This window comes from Rana temporaria, chromosome 3, assembly GCF_905171775.1.
Source record: "Rana temporaria chromosome 3, aRanTem1.1, whole genome shotgun sequence".
In the NCBI taxonomy this organism is placed as follows: domain Eukaryota; kingdom Metazoa; phylum Chordata; class Amphibia; order Anura; family Ranidae; genus Rana; species Rana temporaria.
In genome coordinates this window covers 485,430,318-485,442,042 of record NC_053491.1, presented here as the reverse complement: position 1 = coordinate 485,442,042, position 11,725 = coordinate 485,430,318, and the positions used below count along the sequence as shown (strand labels likewise).

The following is an 11,725-nucleotide window of genomic DNA, read 5'->3' as shown; positions in this document are numbered from 1 at the left end:
CCACATCCACAGCCACTCCTCTGTCCAAGTATACCACAGCCACCCCTCTGTCCAAGTATACCACGTCCACAGCCCCCCTCTGTCCAAGTATACCACGTCCACAGCCACTCCTCTGTCCAAGTATACCACAGCCACCCCTCTGTCCAAGTATACCACATCCACAGCCACCCCTCTGTCCAAGTATACCACATCCACAGCCACCCCTCTGTCCAAGTATACCACGTCCACAGCCACTCCTCTGTCCAAGTCTACCACGTCCACAGCCACCCCTCTGTCCAAGTATATCACGTCCACAGCCACTCCTCTGTCCAAGTATACCACGTCCACAGCCACCCCCTGTCCAAGTAAACCACATCAACAGCCACCTCTCAGTCCAAGTATACCACGTCCACAGCCACCCCTCTGTCCAAGTCAACCACATCCACAGCCACCCCTCTGTCCAAGTATACCATGTCCATAGCCACCCCTCTGTCCAAGTGTACTACGTCCACAGCCACTCCTCTGTCCAAGTATACCACGTCCACAGCCACCCCCCTGTCCAAGTCTACCACGTCCACAGCCACCCCTCTGTCCAAGTATACCACATCTACAGCCACCCCTCTGTCCAAGTATACCACATCCACAGCCACCCCTCTGTCCAAGTATACCATGTCCACAGCCACTCCTCTGTCCAAGTCTACCACGTCCACAGCCACCCCTCTGTCCAAGTATACCACGTCCACAGCCACCCCTCTGTCCAAGTATACCACGTCCACAGCCACTCCTCTGTCCAAGTATACCACGTCCACAGCCACCCCCCTGTCCAAGTATACCACATCAACAGCCATCTCTCAGTCCAAGTATACCACGTCCACAGCCACCCCTCTGTCCAAGAATACCATGTCCACGGCCACCCCTCTGTCCAGGGTTTTACTTACTTCTTCATAAAAAAAGAAATCAGATTTGTCTGACAACTCCTGTCTTTCATGAATCCATGCTGTCCGTTGCTTAGAATATTTTTTCCAGCAAGAACTCATCTATGTGGTCTTTTATTAATCTCTCCAGCATCTTCCTGACTATAGAAGTTACACTAACAGGTCTATAGTTACTTAGTAAAGACGTTAATCCCTTTTTAACCACTTGCAAACTGATCTTTCCAATGCCTGTAGACTTTACCTTACACATTAACCATGTGTGGGAAACTGTGTCAAACGCTTTTGCAAAATCCATGGTGTGTGCGAATTTCTGCCAGTCACAGGCTGTGTCTTAGGCCCGGTACACACGAGCAAACATGTACGATGAAACCGGTCCGTCGGACCGGTTTCACCGTACATGCCTGCCAGAGGGCTTCTGTACGATGGTTGTACTAACCATCGTACAGAAGTCCGCGCGTAAACAATACGCGGGGCGTGTCCGCGTAGACGCCGCGACGATGACGCGGCGACGTGGGCGGGCCTGCCATTTAAAGGCTTCCACGCATGCGTCGAAGTCATTCGACGCATGCGAGGGACGGCGGGCGCTCGGACATGTACGGTAGGTCTGTACTGACGACCGTACATGTCCGAGCGGGCAGGATTCCAGCGGACGGTTTTAAAACACGTCCAGGAATATTTGTCTGCTGGGAAAAGGCCCGGCGGGCAAATGTTTGCTGGAATTCAGTCCGCTCGCGCCTACACACGACCGAACATGTATGCTGAAACTGGCCCGCGGTCTGAGTATGAACAGCATGTAATACACCATTTATTGATTGTTTTTTTATGATTTGGGTTTAGTGATGCTTTGATACCATATTTTTTAGATTTTCTACCCACTGACCCCCCCCCCCCATTTATCAACACAGCCATGTCATCTGCTGGTGTTGGTCCACTGTGATTTATCAAGTTCGAAGTCAGCTCAGCCCTCTACAAGGAAATTCTAGAGCTCTTCATGCTTCTCTCTGCTGACCAGATTTATGGAGATGCTGATTTCATTTTCCAGCAGGACTTGGCACCTCCCACACTGCCAAACGAACCAATACCTGGTCACATGATCATGGTATCACTGTGTTTGATTGGCCAGCAAACTCACCTGACCTAAACCCCAAAGAGAATCTATGGGGTATTGTCAAGAGGAAGATGAGAGACACCAAACCCAACAATGCAGATGAGCTGAAGCAACCTGGACTTCCATAACACCTCAGCAGTGCCACAGGCTGATCACCTCCATGCCACCCTGCATTGATGCCGTAATTCATGCAAAAGTAGCCCCGACCACGTATTGAGTGCACACTGTACATGGACAGACTTTTCACTAAGCCTACATTTCTGTATTAACCACTTAAGGACCGCCTAACGCCGATATACGTCGGCAGAATGGCACGACTGGGCACAGGCACGTACAGGTAAGTCGCCTTTAAGAGCCCAGCTGTGGGTCGCGCGCTCGCGACCCGGTCCACAGCTCCGTGACTGCAGGAACCGATTGCCGCCGGTGTCCCGCGATCGGTCACAGGAGCTGAAGAACGGGGAGAGGTGAGTGTAAACACAGCTTCCCTGTTCTCTGTGGCAGTGTCACTGATCGTCTGTTCCCTGATATAGGGAACGACGATCAGTGACACCACACATCCAGCCACGCCCCCCTACAGTAAGGGCACACTCAACCCCTTAGCGCCCCCTAGTGGTTAACCCCTTCACTGCCATTGTAATTTTCACAGTAATCAATGCATTTTTATAGCACTTTTCGCTGTGAAAATGACAATGGTCCCAAAAATGTGTCAAAAGTGTCCGATCTGTCCGCCATAATGTCGCCGTCACAAAAAAAAAACGCTGCTCGACGCCATTACTAGTAAAACCAATCGATAAACGCTTATTGCGATTTTTTTTCTTACCAAAAATAATGTAGAAGAATACGTATCGGCCTAAACTGAGGAAACATTTTTTTTTTATATATTTTTGGGGGATATTTATTATAGCAAAAAGTAAAAAATATTGATTTTTTTTCAAAATTGACGCTCTATTTTTGTTTATAGTGCAAAACATAAAAACCACAGAGGTGATCAAATACCACCAAAATAAAGCTCTATTTGTGGGGGAAAAAAGGACGTCAATTTTGTTTGGGAGCCACGTTACACGACCGCGCAATTGTCAGTTAATGTAAGGAATGAAAAACTTGGACTAAAAAGTATATCTAAAGTGTATAATATATATTACGTGAAACATCGTACATATAAAAAAATAAATATATATACAGTACATATATATTATCTGATCAATTCTAGATATATTAAAATGTAAGGTTTCAGAACTAGAAACATATTTATGCACCGGCTAATGATAATGATAATAAAAATGCTGATAATAACAAATTCACAAAAACCAGCATGAAATTACATTAAGAGCTCTAAGTTGTCATAATAAACTATAGGGGCCAGATTCACAAAGGTTAGCGGATCTTTAGATCCGTGTAACCTATGTGTTTTAACAGCCGCCATCGCAAGTTTGTGAGGAAAGTGTCAAATTCACAAAACACTTACCTCCAAACTTGCGACGGCGGATCCTAACTCCCCCAGCGGAATTCAAATTCCGCGGCTAGGGGAGTGTCATATTTAAATCAGGCGCGCTCCCGCGCCGATTTAAATACGCATGCGTCGTCCGGGGAATTTCCCGGCGTGCATTGCTCCCACTGACGTCAATAGGACGTCAGTGGTTGCGACGTGAGCGGGACTTGCGACGCGCGTGTTCGTGAATCGGCGTACGCAAACGACGTAGGAAATTTCAAAATCGACGCGGGAACGACGGCCATACTTAACAATACTTACCCCTGCTTTTAGCAGGGGTAAGTATACGACGGGTACCGCGCTACGGAAACGACGTAAGAACACAGCGTCGGGTCCGCGTACGTTCGTGAATTTCGCGTATCTCGCTGATTTACATATTATTCTGTGTAAATCAGCGGGAACGCCCCCGGCGCCATTTTTAAATAAAAAAAAAGATCCGACAGTGTAACACAGTGTGACACTGTCGGATCTCAGCCCTATCTATGCGTATCTGATTCTATGAATCAGGTGCATAGATAGGACCAGTAAAAATCCGAGATACGATGGTGTATCTGAGATACTCCATCGTATCTCTTTTGTGAATCTGGCCCTGTGTCTTGAGTTCCTTGTTGAGACCATTGGGGGATAGCGCATTGAGCTTAGAGATCCAAAAGGTTTCCCTCTTGCATAACAGGGAATATCTTTCATTATCTGTTAGGGTAATATCCAAAATACGCTTAGTTAAAGGGGTTGTAAAGGTACAATTTTTTTTCCTTAATAGCTTCCTTTACCTTAGTGCAGTCCTCCTTCACTTACCTCATCCTTCCGTTTTGCTTTTAAATGTCCTTATTTCTTCTGAGAAATCCTCACTTCCTGTTCTTCTGTCTGTAACTCCACACAGTAATGCGAGGCTTTCTCCCTGGTGTGGAGTGTCGTGCTCACCCCCTCCCTACAGTAGAGTCAGGACGCCAGCCTAACACACAGCTCCTTTCTCAATCTGAAACGTAGAGAGCATCCTGACTCTCCTGTAGTCCAAGGGAGGGGGCAAGCACGACACTCTACACCAGGGTGAAAGCCTCACATTACTGTGTGGAGTTACAGAAAGAACAGGAAGTGAGCATTTCTCAGAAGAAATAAGGACATTTAAAAGCAAAATGGAAGGATGAGGTAAGTGGAGGAGGACTGCACTAAGGTAAAGGAAGTTATTTAGGGAAAAAAAATTGTACCTTTACAACCCCTTTAATGGCAAGGACCTCTAGACATCTGTGGTCTTTATTGTGACATGAAAGACAGTGTTGAGGCACGCTGTGCTTATCACATCCACATTTAATAATCCTCCATTGTTCTCTCACCCATTTACGCTGTGTACGTATAGTGCCACCTACGTGTAGAAGGTTGCACGGACTATGTAAAACGTAAACCATGTATTCGGAAAGAGCACATATTTGATAGCATAGGTCTTTTCATCCTTGTTGGAAAAATTGGACCTACCATGAGAAATAAACTAGCAGGAACAACAACCCCTTTTGTGGAATTAGAGAAACAAAATGTTACCCCAGCTCCACTGCCAATATAGAAGTCCACGAACTGTGATCCAGTGCTCTAGCCAGGATGTAAAGGCCCCACAAATACAATACTTGAATCAAAAAGGGCTGGAAACTCGGATGCTCTTGAATAAAAGTACTTTATTGGTTACATGGGTACACCAATACAGGCTATATGCTGACACGTTTCGTCTAAGAAGCCTTCATCAAAGCATCCTTTTGCGGAATTGGAAGATCCCAGTCCTCTGATCAAAATAGGATTAGATATCCATGGATCTAACTGTCTTGAAGGTTTTTTGGGGGAAGTGGTGTTTTTTAAGGGTTCTAGCCCTTCTGAGCATAACTTGGGGGGGTGGATGGCAACAAAGGCGCTAGCTTGGAAATCTAATTGTAAGATATTCCAATGTTTACGGATTATGGGTGTAATCATTCTGGGCCAGATTCTCAAAGACTTACGACGGCGTATCTCCAGATACGCCGTCGTAAGTCCGAATGGCCGCTGTCGTATCTATGCGCCTGATTCATAGAATCAGTTACGCATAGATTTGTCCAAGATACGAGCGGCGTAAGTCTCCTACGTCGTCGAATCTTGGGGTGCATATTTACGCTGGCCGCTAGGTGGCGCTTCCGTTGATTTCCGTGTTGAATATGTAAATGAGCAAGATACGCCGATTCACGAACGTACTTACGCCCGTCACAATTAGTTACGCCGTTTACGTAAGACATACGCCAGCGTAAAGATAAAGCTGGTCTCTAGGTGACGCAGCCCATGCAAGGTATGGACGTCGGAACAAGCGTATCTTTTTACGTCGTTTACGCAAGTCGTACGTAAATGGGGCTGTGCGTAGGTTACGTTCACGTCACAGGTACTGAGCCGGCGTATCTTTGGGCGTAAATACGACGTGATACGTTCGTTCGGCAATGCATCTACATGGGTTCACGCTTAATTTAAATACAACACGTCCACGACCTGCCTACTTTGAATTACGCGCGCTTACGCCGGCCAATTAACGCTACACCGCCGTAACTTAGGACGCAAGTGCTTTGTGAATACAGCACTTGCCTCTCTAAGTAGCGGTGGCATAGCGTAAATAAGATACGCTACGCCCGCACAACGTAATGCCGCCCTACGTGAATCTAGGCCTTAATGTTCATCTTTAAACCCAGTGACAAATCTAACTGTATTCTGTTCAACTTGTTTAGTTCTATTGTTTATGGTGCTACACGAGGGGTAAAAATGCTTTTTAAATGCTTTCTCTACTAAAAAGTCAGGATAGCCCTTTTCCTTGAATTTTCCAATGAGGGTCTGACCTGGTCTCTCATAGTCCTCTATTTTAGAGCAATTTTAATGCTATTAAACTGACCCCCCTGGTATGTTTTTATGCCTTGAGGGGTGGTGGCAGTTAGAATAGTGCAAGTAAGGCCCCTTTCACACTGAGGAGTTTTTCAGGCGTTTTAGCTCTAAAAATTGTGCCTAAATAACACCTGAAAAAATCCTGCCCCTTTCACACTGAAGCGGTGCGCTAGCAGGACAGCTCCAAAAGTCCTGCTAGCCACATCTTTGGAGCGGCGAAGGAGCGGTGTGTTTACCGCTCCTTTACTGTTGCTGCCCATTGAAATCAATGGTGGTTTGCGGGCGGTTTTAACACTTTCTCGGCCGCTAGCGGGGGTTAAAACCACACCGCTAGCGGCCGAATATCATGGCAAAAACAACGGTATAGTGGCGCTAAAAATAGCACCGCTATACTGTAAGCGCACCTCCCGCGCCCAGTGTGAAAGGGGCCCTTAGAGTTGCCACCTGTCAGTTTACAGTGATTGCTTGAAATTATCCTATCATGCTCATGGGTCAACTCAAGGTGCAAGAAGGCCAACCTATCTGGATCCACAACATGCATACATTTTAATCCCAGTTGGTTGTCATTGCAACAAACTACAAAGGAGGAGAACTGTTACACATCCACGCTCCAGATGAGAAGTAAATGATCGATGTACCTGCCATAGTATACTATGTACCTGGCAACGGGGTTGTGGCTTCAAATGTGTCGCTCCTCCCAGTAGCCCATTGCAATTTTGGCATAGCATGGTGTAAAGTTCACCCCCATAGCTGTGCCTTGTAGTTGGAGGTAGAATTGATCCAGTAAAGTAAAATAATTATGCTGTAAACAAACTTCTGCACCCTCAATTAAAAACTGTGATAGCGGGACTGCGGCTGTTCAGCATTTTCCCATTGTCAGTAGACACTTCCTGTCCTGTTGACAACATTTAACCAGACAGGAACAAAACACAGACATATAAAAATCTGGGGTTCTAATACTCCATCCACTCTTTGACTGAAAGTATAAAGACTTCTTAGCATAGAGTGCATAAAATTGGAGGAAGGAAAGAGAGAAGAGGTGACCACATCCTATCCCATCCCAGTGACCACACTCCACCCAGTGAAAGAAGAAATTTTATCCTATTATTTTTTTATAGTGGAAAAGAACACCAGCTGAAGTCACACCCACTGCTTTATTCTACTGGCTCAATAGTACACCAATACCATCCGTCCTCCCTGTGACATCATCAGTCTCTAGGTGAAGTTCTTACACCTTTCAATTCCATCCACGTATCTTTATAAAACCTCCCACTACACATATCCCAGCTTGGAGGGGCTCAGTGAAGGTGGTGGTGAAGGTGCGGAGGTGTCGGATCGGGTCACACAGATCATAAAAGGTGATCCTCCCGGCCTCATAATCCAGATATATCCCCACTCTGTTACTGGAGATATCGGTGAGTAAGATGATCGTATTACTGTCATGTATCAGTGAATACTGATGAACTTTTCTGTACAAACCCCAGGACTTGTTATTCCACCCGAACCCTGACAGCCATCCTTCCCTGTCTATACTGGGGTAACATATCCCGACTATCCATTGATCTGATCCCCCGACATCCACTCCCCAGTAATGTCTCCCTGAGGAGAAACTCCGACTGCTCAACACCTGAGAATAAAACTGAAATCTCTCTGGTGTTTTGGGACGATTTTCGTACCTATCTGACCAGGATACAGTTTTCCTGTCATCTGATATATGTAGATAATTATGAGCTGTGTTTACATCCAGTAATATGTCTTCAGCTTCCTGTATAGGGAAGTCTACATTTACCCCTCTTATTATATCAGATAATGTGTGTAATGTATGTGATATCCCAGCCACATCCAGACCCCCTCCATCATGGAGGAGTTTATCATGTCTCTCTCTGTCCTCATTATCTCCATCCTCAGTATCACACAAGCCACCTGTGTCTGATTCCTGTAAGACAGTCAGTGGATCCGTCATGTTACACAGCTCCTCAATGTGACGCATCTTCCTGGACAGATCTCCCTTCTTTATTTCCAGATCCCGAATCAAATCCAACGTGGAGAGAGAGATCTGCTCTGCCCACCCACTGATTTCCCTCAGGACTCTCTTCTCCAGATCTTCCAGACGTCTCCTGAGATCTCTAAACAGGACAGTGACTCTCTCAGTGTCACCAGCTGATTTTTCTTCTACTTTCCTCCTGTGTTCCTGCAGACTCTGGACTGTTTCCTCCGTCTCCTCTCTCTTTGTCAGAAGTTCCTGCAGAACATTCCTCAGTGTCTCCTTCTTCTTCTCAGAAGCCTCATCCAGTGACTGCAACTTATGTCCTTTATGTCCTACAATCGTAGAACAATACACACAGATACAGGTGTCATCCTCAGTGCAGTAATACTCCAGGATCTTCTTATGGACGGAGCATTTCCTGCTCTCCATGGACAAGGTGGGGTCACATAAGATGTGTTCTGGGGACTTTTTGTGGACTCTCAGGTGTTTATCACACAGAAAAACCTCACAGTGTAGACAGGATCTAACAGCAGGTACAGGAATGTCCACACAGTAAGTACAGATGACCCCGGACTCCTCCTGACCTGGCTGAGCAGACAGGAAATTCTCCACTATGTTATGTAGTTTCATGTTCCGGTGCACTGCAGGACGAAACCGGAACTTCCCTCTGCATTCAGGACAGGAATATCCTCCAGACCTCCCCTGTGTATCCAGCACACGATCAATACAGACCCGGCAGAAGTTGTGACCACATCTCAGGTTTACAGGATCGGTATAAATGTTCAGACAGACGGAACATTCCAGCTCAGCTCTCAGATTAGCAGACGCCATCGTTGACAGCAGAAGAAAGAAATGACAGTGAAAGTCTCTGACACCGGGAAAGAATAGAGTTGGGTTGATCACATTCTCCTGCACAGGGTGAGGCTGGGCCATGTCTGTGATATTTGACCAGAGATCAGAGTACAGAGGAGGGAGGTTTTTTTCACAGTAGTAATGATAATCATATCAGTAGAGAGATAAAGATGAGTGTAGAGAACAAATGCAGCACATTAAGGGCCAGATTCTCGTAGGAGCGCGTAATTTTGTGCGGGCGTAACGTATCTGATTTACGTTACGCCTCCGCAACTTAGACGGGCAAGTGCTGTATTCTCAAAGCACTTGCTCCATAAGTTGCGGCGGCGTAGCGTAAATCGGCCGGCGTAAGCCCGCCTAATTCAAATGTGGGACAGGGGGGCATGTTTTAAGTTAATGTACTGTGACCCGACGTGATTGACGTTTTTCACGTCCGTGGAAATCTCCCAGTGTGCATTGCTCCTAATACGCCGCAAGGACGTATTGGTTTTGACGTGGACGTAAATTACGTCCAGCCCCATTCACGGACGAGCTACGCAAACGACGCAAAATTTTCAAATTTCGTTGCGGCCATACTTAACATTGTTACGCCGCACTTACGGCACCATATAGCAGGGGTAACTATACGCCGGGAAAAGCCTAACGTAAATTGTGTAAATGTACTGCGTCGGCCGGGCGTACGTTCGTGAATTCGCGTATCTAGCTGATTTACATATTTCGACGCGTAAATCAGCGTACACGCCCCTAGCGGCCAGCGTAAATATGCAGTTACGATCCGACGGCGTAAGAGACTTACGCCCGTTGGATCTAATAGATATCTATGCGTAACTGATTCTAAGAATCAGGCGCATAGATACGACCGGCCGGACTCAGAGAAACGACGGTGTATCTGGAGATACGCCGTCGTATCTCCACTGAGAATCTGGGCCTAAGTGCACTAAGATGAAAGGTGGATTGGTCTGCATTATGTAGCGCTCACCCCCGAAGGAGCCGCTGATTTGTTTTGGGACCGGCCTGCTAAGTTACCCTGGCATTGTCTAGGGGTGCAATAGTGAGAACAAAAGCAGTGAGCGAAGGTCCAGACAGTGAATAAAGGTTTTCTCAATGCTTTATTTTCCAGGCCAACACAGCCAACATCAACATCAGTTGGGAAGGTCAAGGTTGATGAAGAAAGAGAGGAGAGAAGTTTGCTGTATCAGGCCTGGATATTAAATGGAGCAGTCAGTACTGCTCTGCATAGTGCCAACTTGTAACACGTCGCCACTCCATCTGAGTGGGTAAAGTGCCCCCGGACAGACTCCTTTTACACAAGTCTGGCAGCCAAGGTGTCACTTAGGATTTCTGGGAGGATGTGGGCCTGTCTCACAGGCCAAGGACAATAACTGAGCTAGATAAATTAATAAAGCAATCCTCCCAGTAGATTTCTGCATTGGTCACCAGATGACAGCAACATACCTGTCAGTATTCTGGTCACCGGATCCCCAATTGGTTTGTTCAGGCTCTGTTGGACGACCTGCCTCCGGGTCCACCTCAAACCGACTCCCCAATCGCACGGCACTCAGCCTGGGATCCCTTCAATAGAACCGGGAACCCAGCAAGTCACTGGGGTCCCCTTGTACCTCCGGATGTAGACTGCAACTTTGGCCAGGTGGGCCACGCCGGCGGGGTCCATGGATGGGCGCACCCTGAAGGTGGATGCCGCACCTGGAACGGGACCCCGCGAAGATTTTAGAACACATGACACCTGTCACAGATATACTCCTCCCCAGCATGCCTTGCGAGAAAAAAACTTCTCCAATTGGCTGCTGGAGAAACTTTCTCTACCAGAATCCCCCTGGCGCCAACTGCTGGCCAGGGATGATATTGCATCCCTGGACCACAGACTGACCCAGCGGACATTTCTGGAATGACAGAAGTCCCAGAAATTTAAACAATTAGTGAATGGGAGCAAGGTAACTCTCCCATTCCCCACTAACTTTAGCGTAGTGCCCATGCTGAAAGTAGGGGGGCGCTACAATTACATGGAATAAAAGTATAGTTATATAGGCCCGGATTCACATACATCGGCGCATATTTATGCCGCCGTAGCGTATCTCTTTTACGCTATGCCAGCGCAGCGCACAGAGGCAAGCACTGGATTCACAAAGCACTCGCTCCCACTCGCTCTTAAAGATACGCTGGGTTTCCTCGGCATAAGCCAGCGTAGGTGGAAGTGGGCGTGAGCCATGCTAATGAGGCGTGACCCCATGCAAATGATGGGCCAAGCGCCATAGAAGTACTTAAAATGAACGGCGCATGCGCCGTCCCGTGGCTGCAACCCAGTGCGCATGCTCAAAATCACGTAGAAACAACTGTCTAAGATACGTCGAATCACTGCCTACGACGTGAACGTAACCTACGCCTAGTCATATTCACGTACAACGTAAACGACAAAAGATACGACGGCTTGTGTTCCCTGGTCCATACCTTTGCATGAGTTGCACCTCCTATATGGGGAA

General features: G+C 47.0%; 1 protein-coding gene across 1 annotated transcript; it reads right to left on the bottom strand.

The window, feature by feature from the left end:
- Positions 1–6,695: 6,695 nt before the first annotated feature.
- LOC120933727 (E3 ubiquitin-protein ligase TRIM39-like) lies at positions 6,696–8,288 on the bottom strand (the record flags this gene model as incomplete). Its single annotated transcript, XM_040347082.1, has 1 exon — positions 6,696–8,288. A coding segment is annotated over one exon (663 nt), but the record flags the coding sequence as incomplete, so codon positions are not given.
- Positions 8,289–11,725: the final 3,437 nt, after the last annotated feature.